The sequence below is a fragment of the Orycteropus afer genome, unplaced genomic scaffold (genome assembly GCF_000298275.1).
Source record: "Orycteropus afer afer isolate SDZICR_OR568_19922 unplaced genomic scaffold, OryAfe1.0 scaffold00005, whole genome shotgun sequence".
NCBI lineage: Eukaryota > Metazoa > Chordata > Mammalia > Tubulidentata > Orycteropodidae > Orycteropus > Orycteropus afer.
The window spans coordinates 25716651-25736134 of NW_006921592.1; the positions used below are offsets into that span (position 1 = coordinate 25716651).

The 19484-nt window shown below is 42.3% G+C and overlaps 1 protein-coding gene across 1 annotated transcript in view; it reads left to right on the plus strand.

Annotated features, from left to right (window-relative positions):
* The window catches only part of AOPEP (aminopeptidase O (putative)), a 540041-nt gene extending 520759 nt beyond the window's left edge, over window positions 1–19282 (plus strand). The window contains exons 14-15 of the mRNA XM_007939143.2: window positions 17111–17197; window positions 19142–19282. Of these exons, the coding sequence (XP_007937334.1) occupies window positions 17111–17197; window positions 19142–19282 (228 nt within the window). The remainder of the gene's footprint in view (window positions 1–17110; window positions 17198–19141) is intronic.
* Window positions 19283–19484: the final 202 nt, after the last annotated feature.

Consider the following 19484-nt stretch of genomic DNA (forward strand, 5'->3'; position numbering starts at 1 on the left):
CAGTGGTAGCTGGGCACCATCTAGTTCTTCTGGTCTCATAGTTGTATAGGTTGCAGATTGGATCCACATCCTCTTCTGAATCCAGCTTGCATTTCTGGAAGTTCTCTGTCAATATACTGCTGCAACTGTTTTTGAATTATCTTCAGCAAGATTTTTATTTGCATGTGATGTTAATGATACTGTTCGATAATGTGCATATTCTGTGGGATCACCTTTCTTTGGAATGGGTACAAATATAGATCTCTTTCAGTCAGTTGGCCAGGTAGCTATCTTCCAAATTTCTTGGCACAGATGAGTGAATGCCTCCAGCATGGTATCCATTTGTTGAAACTTCTCAGTGGGTATTCCATTAATTCCTGGAGCTTTGTTCTTCTCCAATTTCTTCAGTACAGCCTTGACTTCTTCCTTCAGTACCATTGGGTCTTGATCATATGCCACCTCCTGAAATAGATGAACATCCACCAGTTTTTTTTGTTTTTTTTTTGGTACAGTGACTCTTGTGTATTCCTTCATCTTCTTTTGATGTTTTGTGCATCATTCAGTATTTTGCCCATAGAATCTTTCAGTATTGCAACTTGAGGCTTAAATTTTTCATTCAGTTCTTCCAGCTTGAGAAAGGCTGAGCGTGTTCTTCCCTTTTGGTTTTCTAACCCTAGATCTTTGCACATTTCATTATAATAATTGGTCAATTTCAGACTTCAGAAGTTGGTGAAAATCTTCAATTTCCTCATCTTTGGCTTTAGTGGTTGGTGCATAAGTATAAATAATAGTCATATTAACGGGTCTTCCTCATAGGTGTATGGATATTATCCTATCACTGACAGCATTGCACTTCAGACTAGCTCTTGAAACATTCTTTGTAATGATGAATACCACGCCATTCCTCTACTCACTTTGTCATTCCGGCATAGTAGATCATAGAGTTGTCATTGAAAACGGCCAAAACCAGTCCATTTCAACTCACTAATGCCTAAGATATCAATCTTTATGCATTCCATTTGATTTTTGTAAACTTCCAATTTTCCTAAATTCATACTTCATACATTCCATGTTATTAATGGAATTTTGCAGCTGTTTCTTCTCATCTTGAGTTGTGACACATCAGCAGATGGAAGTCCCGAAAGCTTTAACTCCATCCACATCATTAAGGTCAGCTCTACTCTGAGGAGGCAGCTCTTGCCCAGTCGCATTTTGAGCGCCTTCCTACCTGAGGGGCTCATCTTCCAGCACTATATCAAACAATGTTTCAGGGCTATTCATAAAGGTTTCCAATAATAGTGTTATTCATAAGGTTTTCACTGGCCAATTCTTTGAGAAGTGGATGGCTTCTTCCTTCTTCCAAGTCTTTCTTAGTCTGGAAGCTCTGCTGAAATCTGTCTACCGTATTGGTTTGCATATTTTTGTAGTAGATTTTTGTACTAAAAATGCACACCAAAAAAAATAGTTGTTTTTGAACACTGCTGTTTTCTTTTGCAGTCGTAAACTGTCCCATACCCAAATGTAAAGTGAACCTTTCCCCCACCACCAGTTGCCATCAAGCCTACTCAACTCATGGCATCCCCAAGTGTGTCTGAGTAGAACTGTACCCCGTAAGGTTTTTAATGGCTGACGTTTCAGAGGTAGATTGCCAGGCCTTTCTTTTGAGCCACCTATGGGTGGACTTAAACTTCCAACAACAGAAGCGTACCTTGTTGTTGTTGTTATGCACTGTCAAATCAGTTTCAACTCATAGCAGCCCTGTGCACGATAGAGTAAAATATTGCCCAGTCCTCATCATCCTCACAATCATTGCTATGTTTGAACCCATTGTTGGAGCCACTGCGTCAATACATCTCATTGACAGTCTTCCTATTTTTCACTGACCCTCTACTTTACCGAGCATGATATCCTTCTCCAGGGACTAGTCTGCCTCATAACATGACCATAATATGAGAAAGAAAGTCTGGCAATTTTCACTTCTACAGAGCATTCTAGCTGTACTTCTTCAAAGACAGATTTGCTCATTCTTCTGACAGTCCATGGCATATTCAGTATTCTTTGCCAATACTACAGTTCAAATGCAGCAATCTTCTGTGATCTATCCTTATTCTTGTCCAGCTTTCCCGTGCATATAAGGTGATTGAAAAGATAGTGGCTTGGGTCAGAGGCACCTTAATCTTCAAAGTGACATCTTTGCTCTTGAACACGTTAAATAGTTCTTTCACAGCAGATTTGCTCTATGCAATACAGTCTCTGATTTCCTAACTGTTGTTTTTGTGGGCATTGATTGTGGATCTAAATAAAATGAAATTCTTGGCAACTTCAGCCTTTTCTCCATTTATCATGATGTTGTTTATTGGTTCAGTTGTGAGGATTTGTTGTTGCTGTTGTTGTTGTTGTTATCTTGAGGTGTAACCTATACTGATCTTCATCAGTAAGTACTTCAAGGCTTCTTCACTTTCAGCAAGGAAGGTTGTGTCAGCTGCATATCTCAGGTTGTTAATGAGTCTTTCTCCAATCCTGATGCCACTTTCTTCTTCACAGAGTCCAGCCTCTAGGATTATTTGCTCAGCATACAGATGGAATAAGTATGGTGAAAGGATACAACTCAGATGAACATCTTTCCTGATTTTAAACCACACAACATCTCCTTGTTCTGTTGGAATGACTACCTCTTGTTCTATGTACAGGTTGCTCAGGAACTCAGTTAAATGTTCTGGAATTCTCATTCTTCACAGTGCTGTCCATAATTTGTTATGATCCACAGAGTCGAATGTCTTTGCGTAGTCAATAAAACACAAGTCAACATCTTTTTGGTATTCTTTGCTTTCAGCCATGATCATCTGACATCAGCAGTGATATCCTTCATTCCATGTTCTTTTCTAAATCCAGCTTGAATTTCTGGAAGGTCTCTGTCAATATAATGCTGCAACCATTTTTTTAATTATCTTCAGAAAAATTTTATTTGTGTGTGATATTAATGATAACCAGTAATTTCCATAATCTGTTGGATCACCTTTTTTTGAGATGGGCACAAATACAGATCTCTTCCACTCAGTTCACCAGGTAGCTGTTTTCCAAATTTCTTGATATAGATGAGTGAATGCCTATAACATTGCATTCATTTGTTGAAACATCTCAATGGTATTCTGTCACTTCCTGGAGCCTTGTGTTTTGCCAATACCTTAAGTGCAGCTTTAATTTCTTCCTTCATTACCATCAGTTCTTGATCATATGCTACTTCCTGAAATGGTTGAATGTCAACCAGTTATTTTTGGTACAGTGACTCTGTATATTCCTTCCATCTTCTTTTGTTGCTTCCTGTATTGTTGAATATTTTGACCATAGAATACTTCAGTATTGCAACTCAAGGCTTGAATTTTTTCTTTAGTTCTTTCAGCTTGAGACATGCTTAGCATAGTCTTTACTTTTGAGTTTCTCATTCCAGGTCTTTGTAATTTCACTATAATAATTTACTTTGTCTTCTTGAGCGACCTTTTGAAATCTTGTGTTCAGATCTTTTACTTCATCATTTCTTCCATTCACTTTAGCTACTCTCCATTCAAGAGCAAGTTTCAGAGTCTTTTCTGATAATCCATTTTGGTCTTTTCTTCCTTTCCTGTCTTTTTAATGACCTTTTGTTTTCTTCAGTATGATGTCCTTGATGTCATCCCACAACTCATCTGGTCTTTAGTCATTGGTGTTCAGTGCATTAGCTCTGTTCTTCAGATGGTCTCTAAATTCAGGTGGAATATAATCAAGTCATATTTTGGCTTTCATGGACTTGTTTTTAACTTTCTTTAGCTTCACCTTGAACAGTGGCCGATTTTTTCAGAAGTGGACCTGACCACATCATTCTTACTAGTCTGTCTTCATTTGGAAGCTCTGCTGAGACCTGTCTACCATGGGTGACCCTGCTGGTATTTGAAATACCAGTAGCATAGCTTCCAGCATCACAGCAACACCCAAGTCACCACAGAATAACAAAATGACATATGAGTGGTGGAAGTGTACTTTCAGTCTCCTGAAGTAGAGGACTCACTTTTGCCAACATTCTCAGATGTTGTTTCTCCCAGGTTGCTTTTCTTTGCTCTGTGCCTGTCCTATAGGCCTTGCTTTGCCTGGTAGTACCTTGGTATACCAGGATTTGAGTGTTTGGTTTGTCTGGCCTTTGACTTGTGGCACCTAAGGCACCACAGATGGAATGGAGGTTCTTCCTACCACATGAGGGAGCTTTCCAGAAGATCCAGGAGTGGATCACATCCTCTGTGTGCACTCCACCCCTGAAGAGTGGGCACTCTAGAGATCCCAGAGGATCTCAGGACACGTTATGCCTCTTACATATTTGAATGTGTGGCTTATACCCAGCAGCAAAGAGAAAACAATTGCTTCGAGCACAAATCATTTAACAAACAAAAGGATTCTCCACTTATGTGCAGATGATGTATTTTGTATGGATGTTAGGGAACACAAACACAGAAGAGACCAACTAAACTTTATGGAATGGCCCTACAATGAATTTTTAAAGCTGCTTGGACATGTTGCTTTACTGCAGTCTTGTACCACAAGGAGCTGTATTCCATAGACCAACTGGACTTCCCTACGTGTAGGTAGGCCCAGGCGCCCAGGTTGAGTCCTGGAAGTCCCAAGCAGTGAAAAGATGGGTCAGCCAGAAACCAGTAGCCCAGCAAGAGCATCTCCTCCTGTCTCCAGGTCAGGACGCCGGTAGTTATGTTAAAATAGCATCCTTTTGCTGAAACATCTTCCTCATCTTGACTCTTGGGTGTTTTTAGAAATATAATTTACATGCTGTACAATTCACCCACTTGAAGTACACAATTCAGTGGGTTTTAGTATTTCACCATCACCACAATCAGTTTTAGAACATTTTGGCTATCACCATCCAATCCTCTATTCCCTCAGCCCTAAATCAGTAACAGTTCCCTTGCCATTGACTGGATTCCAAATAACAGATGACCTTATAGGACAAAGTAGAACTGCCCCTTAGGGTTTCCAAGGCTATAATCTTTATGAAAGCAGACTGCCACATCTTTCTCCCATGGAGCAGTTGATGGATCAAACCACTGATTTTTCAGTTAGCAGCTGAGCATTTAACTATTGTACCACCAGGGCTCATTCCTTCAGACCTAGGCAAGCACTAATCTACTTTCTGTCCATATATATATATATATATATATATGTCTATTGTGGACAGTTCATGTAGATGGAATAATCTCCATGTATGGCACTTTCACTTACTATACATTTTCAAGGTTCATTCATATATCAGTATTTCATTCCATTTGTTTATCCATTGGTAGACATTTGTGTTGTTTCTACCCTTTGGCTATTTTGTTTAATGCTTTTATGAACATTTGTATTCAAGCTTTTGTGTGACCATAAGTTTTCAGTTCTCTAGAAATGGAATTCTGGGTCATATGGTAACTCTCTTTAATCTTTTGAGAAGCTACCAGATTGTTTTCCAGAGTGATTGCACAAAAGTACATGAGGGTTCCAATTTCTCCACATCCTTGTCAACACTTGTTATTATCTCTCTTTGGTATCACATTGTGGTTTTAATTTGCATTTCCCTAATGAAGAGATGTTACACATCTTTTCCCATACTCATTGGCCATTTTGTACTTTTTTTTTGAGAAATGTCTAGGTAGATGCTTTGCTCATTTTTAAATTGAGTTGTTTGTTTTTTGTAGAGTTGCAATGATTCTTTATATGTTTTAGAATAAAGATCCCTTATAAAATATATGATTTGCAAATAATTTCTCCCATTCTATGGGTTGTCCTTTCAGTTTCTTGATCGTGTTCTTTAAAGCACTATAGTTTTTAATTTTGATGAAGTTCAAGTTATCTGTTTTTTCTTTTGTTGCTTGTGCTTTTGGTATCATGTCTAAGAAGTTGTTGCCGAATCCAGGATCATGAAGATTTACAAATGAAGGATTCACCACTTTGGTGCAGATGGTGGCATTTTGTATAGGTGTCTGGGAACATAAACACAGAGACCAACTAAACTTTATGAAGTGGCACTAGAAACAGATTTTTTAAAGCTTTTTGAACTACATGTTGCTTCATTGCAGCCTTGAACCACAGGGAACTGTGTTCTGTAGATTTATTTTTTAAAGTCCATTCTTAAGCTCCTGTGGGAAGGGGTATTGAAAGAAATAGCTATTAAGAAGAGAGAAGGAAGAGAAGGTTAGATTTTTTCATGGGAACTCACAATATGGATAGAAATTATTGGGGGGGGGTGCTTGTAATCCCTTCCTTCAATTGCTGTTTTTTTTTTCCTCCCTCCTTCAGGTCTTAATTTGTATAACCCCTTCTTGGAGAGGCTTCACTGGCCACTCTACCCTCATGCCCCATTATGACCTTTTGTGTGATTCTCTACCTGCTGGTTTACTGGATTTTTCTTAGCGTTTCTACTGACCTGCAGGCTAGGAAGTTAGGAGCTTTTCTGTCTTGTTCACCGTTTTGTCCTCAATACTCAATGCTTACTTGTTGGATAAAGGTTCTCCCTAGATCTCAGGGTATTTTGCAATAGCACAACAAGGTTATTGGATTCTCTAAGCAAAACTCCTTCAGGAGAGTTCACCTCCTAAAGCTGACCTCATGAGGCCCTCCAGAATCGAGCCTGCCTCTCGTGAAAATGAGAGAAGGCTCCAGAGACGGCTCAAGTGTCCCTTTAAAACTCAGGTCTAATCCCTGGCTGTTAAATCAATCAACAGGAGAAGTCCTGCTTCTACGGTCATGTGTTACACTGTAACACAATGAAGAAAGAAGTCAAGAGTGTATATTACATCCTGGTTACAGAACTATGTCTCAGAATGTGTGGACATTTAATGAGCAGTTTTGATTGGGCAGGAAGACAAACTATGCTGTATTTCAAGCTGGGCTCCCAAACTATCCTTTTTGGAGCCAGCATCTTTTAATAGCATTAATATCATTAGATAAAATAGCATATCCCAGAAGAAAGGTCAGAACTTGAAAGAACATGTGTGCAAGGACACCTCTCTTAGACTACTTTACGTTTGTTGTCTTATTTGGCCCTCACCAGCATTCTCTATGTGCAGATCAAGTGTGGTGGTTGGTCCCCATGCCAGTTTGAGAGGATCCCTGTTTTACACATTGTTGAAGCCCTCGTTTAACCAGTTAACAGACAAAATGTTTCAGATACAGACCTGAGGCCATTGAAAGCCTTGGAAAAAGAACTGACAGTCTCTGATTCCTCACTTACTCTCTCAGGCCTAGGGATTAACTAACCTAGCCTTACAACAGCAAAATAGAGTGATTTTCTATTCCCCTTAAAAAAAAAAAAAAAAAAATCACATTGCCATCGAGTTGATTCTGATTCGTGGCTACCCTATAAGACGGTGTAGAACTGCCCCCACTGGGTTTCTAAGATTATAAATCTTTACAGAAGCAGACTGCCACATCTTTCTCCTGTGGAGCAGCTGGTGAGTTCAGACTGTCAGCCTTTTGGTTAGCAGCCGAGCACTTAACTGCTGCACCACCAGGGCTCCTCTACTCTGCTTAGTTTGAAAGTGTTAAAGCTGAATGATTTTTTTTTAAATTTTATTTTTAAGTTACGATTGTCCCACCTTTTGGGAGTAAAGAGAATAGCAGAAGGGAAAGAGAAAAGGATAAGTGATAGAATCAAAAATATATATACTGAAAAGCCTATGTGACAACCATACTGTTGACCATTCTTTAATCTTCTCTCATGAGAATGAGCAGGCCAGACATCCTCACCCATTATAGATGCCCCTAAACAAGATACTTAGCTTTGGGAGTCACGTCTGCCTTATTGGGGCTCTGTAAGGCTCCCAGGCAGCTTCTCTCACTAGTAATAAACCCACTTTAAAGCAAAGTTAAATCTAATTTAAGGACACAAATTGAAAAAGCAGGTTTGTTTATTGCAATGTTAGACTTATTAACTTACAAAAACCATGAGCCTTGGCCTTTCTGTTTACAGATATAAAATGGAACTCTAAATGAGGTTTAATGGGCTTCCCAGATCATGTTCCCTGTACAGATTTTTTTTCCTTGAACAGTAAATTTCAAAATCAAAAGGACTAAAAAGAAAGAGGAATGCGTCCTGTCATAAATAGGATGGGTGGCATTTTTCAAAGCATTTTACAGCTTCCAACTGTGTGTTATAATTTCAGGGTAGCTAAAAAGCATTCAGAGGTTTCAGAAGTGGCCATTCAAAGATATGTATCAAGCAAATACTATGTGCTAAGCATTGCAGTAGGACCAGGGGGTGACCTAAAGGTTGCTGAGGCTCCTGCTTTCATCAAGCTTGCAATTTAATGTGAGTAAAGACATAAAACAAGTGAAGAAGTAGACATTATGATTTCAGAGAGCAGTGTGCACTGGAAAGATCATAAGACACACCTCTGTGTTGACTCCTTAGCTGAGCAGACGGAGGCTGATGATTGCATTCAGGTACGCGGTTGTGTCAGGTTGTTCAGGGAAACAGGAGTATGCTGGATGGGGCTGCCCAGTGATGCTAGTCTGTGTCCCAGCAGATGTCCTCAGTCCCCTCTGCCCACCCTGGCTCAGCCTTCCTGTTAAAAGGCTAAAAGCTACTGGGACATACTTGAGACTCTCCGGTGTAATTAAAAACATTGAAAGACTAATGGAATTACATTATACTTACGAACAGAAAGGAGTAATTTTGTAAAGCCAGTTGCCATCAATTTGACTCCAACTCATGGTGACACGTGTGTCAGAGTGGAACTGTGCTCCAGAGGGTTTACAGTGGCTGATTTTTTGGGGGAAGTAGATCGCCAGACTTGTCTTCCAAGGTGCTTCTGGGTAGACTGCAATCTCCAGCCTTCGTTTAGCTGCCAAGCGCGCTAACCATTTGCACCACCCAGGGATTCCTGGAATACTCTATAGTTGTTTTTAAAGTGAAAGTATATGGGCTAAATTCAGTTAGTAAATCCAACAGGGGCAAGTAGAAAAAAGGAAAAACACAAAATAGCATGTCCATATTGATTGTTGTGATGTACATATCAAGTAGCCCTGGTGGCATAGTGGTTAATGTTGCTCAGCTGCTAACTGAAAGGTCAGTGGTTCAAACCCACTGCTGTTCTACAGGAGAAAAATAGGCAGTCTGCTTCAGTGAAAACTTACAGCCTTGGAAACCTCATGAGGCAGTTCTATTGAGGCAGTTCTATTCTGACCTGTATGGTAGCTATGAATCTGAATCAACTCCATGGCAGTGGGTATTATGTACATATTAGAAGCGAATTTGGCCTGAATAGCTAGAATTTCATGTTCCTTGGATTCTCTGTGTAAAGTTGTCTCTTTATAATCTTTAAATGTTTAATAAAAGAGGGAAAGAAGCAGCTGCCTAAGGAAACCACAGGTGCTTTTTATAAGCATGGTGGTGAATATGCACTCAACTAAACCTTGGCTCCAGTATTACTGTGGAAGAAGAGGTCTAACAACAATGTGGTTGTTCCTGTCATTGACCTTGAGTTACTTACGGAGTTTGTTGATGACACAGGATGCTCACCATAACCAAGCTGGAAGGTATTGGCTGCATTATCAGAGTTAATCTGCTGAGTGTTAAGTCTAAAGCGTAAGACACTGCTTTTCAAACTCTACCTCCAAGGAACCTAGGGCCCCACAGGGGAGTATGATTATTTAATTTAAAGGTGTTTTCTGCCTGAATTGAAGACTTAAACTGCTTATGGAACATATATATGTTCTTTTCAATCTTTTTGGGATTGAAGCTAACATTTTTATTAAAAGTTAAAGTTATGTTTAAGACGAGTTTGAAAATCACCTTGGAAATATAAGTCTATGCAGTAATAAAAAAGCTACTGGGAACATTTGTATATATAAGAACTTTATTTCTCTGAAGTAACTTTGTGGAAAACACAGTAAAATTTAAGTAAACACACATACAAACACACACACACACACCCCTTTGAGATTTACATGGGCAATTCAAGGTCTTAATTCTGTATCATCACCTGTAGATCTGACATGAATGGCTCCACATAGCTGCCCTCTGTTCTTCCCACCCCAAACTCTAAAGCTTCCCATTTGCATACAGACCCCACAGAACAAGCCTGTAGGGTGAACCAGAGTCCTGAAGAGTGTTGATGTCTGTCTGCACTCTCATTACACTGCTCATAGGTTTGTGGAAATTTCTGGAATCCTGCCCCAGCTGTGTACATGGCACCTCTGTATGAAAACTCAACTGTGTGCTAAGTGAGGGTAGTGCCCACATCTGCCAGCATTTTTTTTTTTTTTTTTTTTCATTCATAAGATTTTTTTTTTTTTTTTTTTTACTTTTAATGTGGTGAAAACATACACACTAAGACATTCACCAACATAACAATGTCCCCATTTCCAGCTCAGGGACATGGATGGCATTTTTCATGTTGTAGCAACATTGCTATCCTTTTCCAAGATACTTTACCACCATTCACATAAACTCAATGCCCCGCAAACAAAAGCTTCGCCTCCCCACAGCCACTAATAATCTTTGGGGTGTGTGTGTGTGTGTATATGTGTATGTATATGTATGTATGTATGTATGTGTATTGTATGTATGTAATATATGTTGTTATGTGCCATCGAGTCAGACCCCTCCTTGGGTTTCCAAGGCAGTATCACTACGGAAGTACATTGCCCAACCTTCTTCCAAGGAGTGGCTGGGGGTTTGAATCGCCAGCCTTCTGGTTAGCAGTCAAGTGCCTTAGACACTATGCTACCAGAGCTCGTATGTGTAATATATATGTTTATATGCTTTTTGGGGTTCTTTTTGTTGTTGTTGTTGTTGTAACCTATCTAGCAAGTTTCCCTCCCCTCCCTTCCCATCCTTGTAAACAGCAAAGAAAATTTCCTTCCATATATAAACTATCCCTTGACCTTTTACAATAGCAGACTCATACGGTATTTGTCCTTCTGTGATTGACTTATTTCACTCAGCATAATGTCCTCCAAATTCATCTACGTTATGCAGTGTTTCGTGGATTCTACATTATTCTTTAATGTTGCATAATATTCCATTGTATGTATGCACCACAGTTTGGTTATCCATTCCTCTGTTGATGGGCACTTAGGTTGTTTCCTGCCAGCCTCATTTTTCAGGTTAGTTCCACACAATATATTGAGGATCGCTCAAACTGATCATTTTGAAAAGCAGATTTTCAAACTAATTTTTATTGCATCAAAGTATTCAAAGATTTACTTTTTTTTTCTGGTTAGCTAGACATATGTATTTAATTCTTTTTTGTTTTCCTATGATACTAATCCATGAGTTCATATTAAAACTAGAATATAAGAGGGAAACTCTGTAACTGATGACAGAAGCTGAGTGTCTACCCCTTTCAGCTTTTAACTTTAAAAACACTTTATTTATTTTACTGTGTTTTGGTGAAAGTTCACAGAGCAAATGCATTTTCCATTCAACAGTTCATACACACACTGTTCTGTGACACTGGTTGCAATCCCCACAATGTAACAGCTCTCTTCCCACTTCCTCCCCGTGGTTACCTTTTCCTCGTCTCCTTTCCTATCCCTTCCTGCCTTCTGAGCTTTCTCCCTGTGCAAATGCTGCCCTTCTCATCTCCCGTGATTGATTTTTCTAAGGAGTGTACCTACCTGATGTAATTGTTCACCTTGTACCTCTGTCTATTGTTTGGCTAGAAGCTACAGGAGTGAGCGACTAGGGGGTGTGGTCTCAGAAGTTTCACCAATCTCTATCAGACCAGTAAGCCTGGTCCTTTTTATGATTTTGAGTTTTGTTGAACATTTTTCTCTGAAACTATCTAAGATCCCCTATCTTGATCCCTTTCTGAATGGTTTGACGGTGGTAGCCGGACATCATCTAGTTCTTCAGTCAGTCATGTAGGCTGAGGTTCTCATGGTCCACTAGTCCCTTGGACTAATTGTTTTCATATGTCTTTGATTTCCTTCATTCTTCTTTGCTCCAGAGGAGGAAAGACCAATTCTTGCATCTTAGATGGCTGTTCCCAAGCTTTTAAGACCCTAGTCGCTACTCACCAAAGCAGATTATAGAGCAGTGTTTTTATGTAGTACATTATACCAATTGAGCTTGATGTCCCCCATGACCAAAGATGCACACTTTTATATTATGCAAGACTTGATGTCATTGGGAGAACCCAGAGACTCATGCTTTCTCTTGGCCATCATTATCATCATCAGGCATTGTGCTGAGTGCTTTTCAGGTCCCCAGTGATCCTCACCTCACCACTGGAGGTGGTGAGTTACTTTCTTCAGTTAGCAGATGAGGAAACAAGGAGCAGGCTATGGCAATTGGAGGTAGGCCTGCCCCCCATTCACTTCCTACCCTGCCTGGCCCACACTGCCTCTCACCTACTCTCAGTTCTTGATGACTCAATGAGGAGGCAGATAAGAGTGTGCTTGGTAAACAAACACAAAGGGCACCCAGGTGTGAGGCAGCTTCTGAGGCTGTTACAGAGCAGTCTCAGGGTGTGTCTGTATGAGACACAGGAGAAGCTGTGTGCCTGCCCACGGGGCCGGCAAGTTCCCAGTCTTGTTACTCTCAGATGCCTTTTCCTCACTTTCCTCTGCTTTCTAACTCCCGTCCTGCTTGCCTGCTGTGCTTACCCTTCTCCTTCCACGCTCCCTTTCCCTTCCTTCCTCCTCACTTCTTTGTCTGGGTGTGACATATTGATGTATTTAGCTAAAATGTTGGCTGGCCCTAGACGTTCAGGTGATTCCTAGCAGAAATTTGAAGTGACTTTTACGAATTTTAGTCAAAGTTTAAAAACTCACTATATGTTTCAGTTCCATTGAGACATAATTGAAGTGCTATAAGATGTGACTAGTGTACAACTTGAGCTTTGACATGTCTACACCCATAGAACATTAAACAAATTAAGAAGCTATAGGAAAAAATTCAGAAATTCAACTACACATAACTCAAATTTTTTTTACATAGCACAACTACCATGAATAAACTTAAAAAGACAGATTGACAGACTGCAGGAACCATTTGCAACTGAATCTAAAACAAGAGCTAATTTCCCTAGTAGGCGTGCTTGTGGCATAGTGCCTAAAGCATTTGACTCCTAAGCAGAAGGCTGATGGTTCAAATCCACCAGCCACTCCTCAGAAGATGGAGCAATCTACTTCCATAGTTATGCCGCCACGGAAACCCAAGGAGGGGTCGTTATGAGTAGCAGTTGACTCTCCGGCAGTGAGTTTGGTTTGGTTTGGTTTAGTTTCCCTAGTATTCGAAAGTAATGGTCCAGCAAATTAACTAGTAAAAGCCAATAGTCCAGTAAACAGACAATTCCTGGAAAAGAGTTTATGCCTGTGGACAAGTGTTCTGCCTTACTCAGATGAGCTTTAAACTGCCCCAGAGGCATCTTCACCTGCTCCCTGTCCACTGGTCCCAGTGAACCCCGAGGGGAGGCCAGCCAGGACATGAAGAGGCCCCTGCCTGTGTCAAAAATAGTCCCTTCCTTAAACTCAAAAGCATTTGAGGTTAATTCCATAGATGCCATTGTTCACTTATCATAAGTACGGTAACTGGTGGTGGTGATGGTGCAGGGCAGTGGGACTGTGGTCCCTGCAGCCTCATGGACGGCAGTGTGGCAAGACCTGTCATGGGAGGCACACCTGCGGTTTGACCCAAGACCCTCCATCCTAGAGCTTATGTATAGATAATGCTCCTACATCTGAAATGACATGAAAACGCTGCTTTCTACTACATAGTAGAAAGACTCATGGCATCCTGTTTTATAAGGTGGATTTCATACAAACAAAATGCCATCAATGGGGGTCTAAGTTATTCTTTAGTTAAATTTAAAAAATCAGGGTACAGATTAGTGCAAGCCATATGGTTATTTGTATTAAATGGGAGAGAAAGTATGTAGATATGTAGATTTTGTGTGTGTGTATGTGTGTATAAAACAAACTGATACAGTAGTCTCTGGGGACAGGGATGTGTCTTAATCTAGAAAAAGAATTCTAGTACAAGGAACAGTTTTTACATGTAATTGAGATCACTGTCAGTCTGGTTGGAGCTAAAATGAAGCCATTGCATTTTTCATAGTCTCTGTTCCCAGCTTGTCCTAATCTAGTTTCCCTTCCACTGTGGGGAGCTGACTGCTTGCTGCCATCCAGGGCAGGTGCTGCACTGGACCCCATCGTCTAGTTTAGGATGTGATTCCCCTGTCTAGGCTGGTCTCCTGCAGCCTGAGGCTGGACAGAGGTCTGGTCCCCTGGAGGAGATTTGGGGCAGGACTACCTCCTGGCCTGAGAGGAGAAAGGCAGGGATGAAAGTGTCTCCTACAGAGCCCTGTGGCCATTGCTACTGCCCCTCTGGTGCGGACAGCCCAGGGCACCTCCCACCAGTTCAGGGAGTAGGAAAGACTTATGGCATTCTGTTTTATACGTTCAAAAAGCAGGTCCCCTGGAGGAGATTTGGGGCAGGACTACCTCCTGGCCTGAGAGGAGAAAGGCAGGGATGAAAGTGTCTCCTACAGAGCCCTGTGGCCATTGCTACTGCCCCTCTGGTGCGGACAGCCCAGGGCACCTCCCACCAGTTCAGGGAGTAGGAAAGACTTATGGCATTCTGTTTTATACGTTCAAAAAGCAAATCCACCCACAGCTGTAAGTCAGTGCTCAGGCTGGCCTTCATCATTCCCTTGGGCTTCCCTTGAGAGTGAGTACAGAGAGACCTAAAAGGAATGTGGCCTTCATCCTAGAAAAGCAAACTCCTTCCCAGTCCTGATAAGAGTACTAGAGGCAGATGAAGGACCAAGAATTGCCCACACCCATGCCAGTATGCTGTGAGAGGCAAAGCAGATTCAGGCGAAGGGCCCCACCAGCACCTGGGGACAGAGCGCTGGGGCTACGATGAAGACTAAGACCCTGGGGAGAGAACACCCCTGGGAGCCTGCAAGGCTCCAGGTGCTGACATCTGTGTATGCAGCATCCACGTTGCTCAGTCTGACCAATGACGAAAAGACTGAAGATGACTAAACTTCGAATTGACTCCAACTCCTGGAGATCCCATGTGTGTCAGAGTAGAACTGTGCTCCTGAGGGTTTGTCAGTGGGTGATTTTTCAACAGATCCCCAGGGCTTGCTTCTGAGGCACCTGTGGATGGACTTGAGTCTCCAGTGAATGGTAACCACTTGCGTCACACAGGGACTAAATTAATAAACACAAGCAGATATGTAGAATGCACAGCTTCCTTACTGTTGACCTGCTTCTGAGTCCTTTGTGGCTGCAGGTCTGGACACACACAGTTCCACTTCCCTGGCATTATAAATTAGGAAGGAATCTGATACAGTATGTTACAGCCTCTTCAAGAATTATAAAAATTTCTCAGTGATCTGGAGGGAAGGATATTCCATCAGTGTTCCCTTTGGGAAGTATTACTGGGAATGTTGAGACAAGGGTCTCTGTGCTGCTGCTTTTCAGGAAGATCCCCATTCCATGTGGTTAACAAGCGGCCGTGCAAATGATGTGTTCTGGAGCATCTATGGGGGAAAATAAGGATTGTCTTTGTCTCTGAGAGAAACCCAAAGAGAAGTATCTGGGAGGCTCTCAGGCTCACAGTCATCTCTGTGATGTCTTTGAAACATCCTGTCATTGAAATATTGATATGCTTTCAGATCTTCGTGATGAAAAGGCTTGCTTGTTTGTCCTGCCCTTCTCGGGGGTGGGGTGTCTGCCCTTCCTGGATGCCATGTTAGCTTCCAGGGGTCAGAAGACTCCATCTCTTATTAATCTTGACAGTAAACTATTTTTAACAGTAAAAGAAGTGGAAATGCTGAGCTCATATTTGTTGTGAAAAAGCCTCTTTCACTGGGCCATCTTGTGGATCTTCATCCAGTAATGGGAGAGCGTCCTGTGGGCCTCATCATATTAGGAAATACGCTGTAGTTTGTGCTGTGTTGTTTTTTTGTGTGTAAGAAAGATGACAGAAAGCACCTTTTTATTCTGTTTGTTGTTAGAATCAATAATAGTAAATCAAATTGGTTATTACCTAGAAAACCAGTTGCCGTTAAATCAGTTCTGACTCATGGCAGCTCCACGTGTCAGCAGAACTGGGCTCTGGAGAATTTTCAGTGGCTGATTTTTCAGAAGCAGATCACTGGGCCTTTCTCCAGAGACGTCTGTCTTGGTTCTCTAGGTCTGCTGTAGCAGACACACCACCAGTGATAGCTGTAACAAGCAGGACTTTATTATCTTACAGTTTAGGAGGCTAGAAGTCTAAATACAGAGTGCCAGCTCTAGGGGCTGGGTGAGGGCTCCCCAACCTTGAGCTTCAGCTCTGCCTCTTATTCCAAGCTCACTGGAGTTAGAGAGGTGATTCCTAACTCAGCTGCTGGCTGCTAAGGCTGCTGAACCCAAGGTCGGTAGGTAAAATGGCAAGCCACTAGTTCAAGTCCAGGAACAATCCAAGATCAGCAGATCACTGGTTCAAGTCCAGGAACTGGAGACGAAGACTCAGCCAAATGCAGGATCCAAATGTCCCCAAAACGAAAGACCTTTCTCAAAGCTGCTGCTTATATAATTCTTATATACTGAAGCAGGCCACACCCCCAAAGGCAACTACTTAGCTGCTCACAGCAGATGCCACTCAGAACCATGGCTCAGCTAAGTTGACAGTCAACCTTAACTACCCTACCACAGCATCTCTGGGTAGACGCAAACCCTAGCCTTTCAGTTAGCAGCCAAGCACGTTATCTGTTTGCGCCATTCACGGACTCCTAATCAGTTTATAGAAAACCAAATGGCTGTGGTGTTAGAAAAAAACATCACAAGGGGTATGAGCAGCCTGGTGGGGGATTTGCATTTCATTTTTAATTACGTTTTGCATTTATTATGTTTCTTGCAGAATCATGTTTAAAAACAATGAGACACCTCACTGAAACATTCCCTCTTTTCCCCTAAAATTGACTAACAGTCCTACTAAATAGGAATATGGTTTCTTTCTTTAAAAAAGAAATTTACGACTGGAAGTGTCATTGTTACCAAGGTTGATATACTCCAGAGAGTAACTTTGTATAATGCAAGAGGTTCTTTTTCATTAAAGTCATCAAGCACACTAGTTTGTTGCTCACTGGATCTTATTTCTTATATTCTTAAGGTTCGCCATCGGTGGTGTGAGCTCATTGTCAAGCACAAGTACACAAAAGCATATGAGCAAGTGGAGGACTTCCTGCAGGGGGACCAGGTGAGTTCCATTCTCTGGTGTGCGGAGTTAAATGCCACCCACTCTTGCCTGTCCAGTGTACTTAACATATGGTCCCCAACTGGTAGACAGCTCTTCATAACAAATACTTAAATATTTTCCAAGGACTTTTAAGGAGCAGCAGGATCTTACCTGACACACATTGGAGCTGTTTTTCCCTTTTCTCTTGGCTCCCCTTTAGAGCATGGAATTGTGTATCCAAAAAGCTCCCTCGGTTTTAGCTGAGTGGACCAAGTACCCAGACCTCACTGCACTTCTAGCTCTGTCAGCTGTCAGTATGAGCTGTGGCTTAGTAAAGCTGTGTGTAGCTCATATCGTTGTTGTGGTCCTGATTTACAGTTCATGTGAGGGTTAGATGCGAGAGCCCAGTTGATTGGAGAGGTCTCTCTCTGTGTCTGTACCTAAGAACTAGGCCACACCCCTGCCTTCCTCTCTGTTTACCAGGGAGAGTAGCCTCCTTCCAGGGAGCCTATAGGAAGGATGTATGTGAGTATTTAGTACAGTATTTAGTGTGTTTGTGAAAGTGGGACATTCACAGATCTGGGCTGTTCACAGAATTAGGAACATTCATGGGCTTGGGGTTGTCCATTGGGCAGCTGATAACGTGGCTCCAGTGTGCATCACGACGTTGTCCCTCCTTTACATGCTTCTGGACCACTGCACCCGCTCCCACACCTGTGTGCATGTCTGTGGTGCTGCATGAGCTGGGTTGTCTCTGGTACTAGAAGTCAGCCTTCATCTCCTTCCTGTGACAGGACCAGGGCTGTCAGGCTCTGTGGCCTGAAGGATGGAGCTGATGCTTGAGGGGGTGTGGGAGTGGGGGCAGGGCAGACAAAAGGACTTTTGAGAGGGTTCTGAGGATTGGGGGCAGCCAGCGAGTGAGGGCACATTATTCTCACAAAGAAAAGTACATGAGTTTGTACCAGAAGAAATGTCACATTTGCACAATGGAGCAAGAGGTGTTTGAGAAAACAGGGGCAGAGACAGAAGGAGCCTCAGAAGGCAAAGTAATAGAACAAGTGTGTCCTTAAGGTCTGTTCTGAAAACTAGAGTTAACTGCAGTATGTTTAGAGCCATGATCTTTGCATTTCTGCTCTTTTCAGGGAAGCATTTAGAACCTCTAACTACTCCGTTTTTAGCTAGCACTGTCCCCAAGATCCTTCCTTTCATTTACTGCAGCAGAGCTAAGCGTGGTACGAGAGGGAAGGCAGAACCAGAGCGGCCCGTTGCTCTCCAAGAACATAATTGGCTGTGTTGAAAATGTAGAAAAGTGCAAATGGTACATCTCTGCAGCGTTGCTTTTGAAACAGAAAAGCCAGGGTATGCTGTGGTGGTCGGAGAAGCCAGAGGGGAAAGGCTTAGGCTGCACTGAGGAGCGAGCAGTTTTGCCAGAAGCAGTGTCATGATGCTTCCACCTGTGGCTACAGTGTGAGGTGGTGTTTCTCATTCCCTAGTAGGTTGTAGATTCCATGAATTAATCCCACCCACTGTGCTCTCTGCTGGAGGAATCCCATGTCCTGTAACATGTACATGGGTCTTTGGGTGATGTTCAACTTTGACCTTTCCTGTGCTGGTCACTATGGGACCTTTCTCTCCAGCGCATTCTTGGAGGCCTCCATTGTAGACATGCTCACTCCTCACTATGATCTGTTAAATGATCAGAATCTGGTGATACAGTGATAGCTAAGAATTCCTTAGGGTGTGGGTTGAGAACAAGGAAGGAAGGGGATTGAAAATGCAGATTCAGGAAGTACAACTACTCAACTAATAACTCTTCTCTGTGGTCTTTGTAATTTCTAGACCAGCAGGTTTGTGTGAGACAAGTATGCCTGTGTGTGTGTGTGTGTGTACACGTGTGCGTGCATGTGCATGCACATACGTTTAATTTCTTTCATCTCTGTTCTCTGGACTTTGGTCCCCTCACAGGCCATGGGCATCTACCTCTATGGGGAGCTGATGGTGAGTGAGGACGCCCGGCAGCAACAGCTTGCCCGCAAGTGCTTCGAGCTGACCAAGGAGCAGATGGACAGAGCTTCAGCCCAGGTCGTGGCTGAGATGCTGTTTTAAAGAGGTGATTCTCTCCTTTCCTTCTCCCTGGTTTGGTTCTAACCACATATCCCTCTTAGGAGCCAAGCGATGAGCCAAGACCACTGCAGCGTTGGTCTCTGCTCTTGCACAGGCAGCTGTGGAGAGGGGTGAACAGGTGCCTTCATGCACCTGAGTCCCCAGAGTCCCCAGAGCCTCACCTGAGCATCAGCAGGGAAGCCAC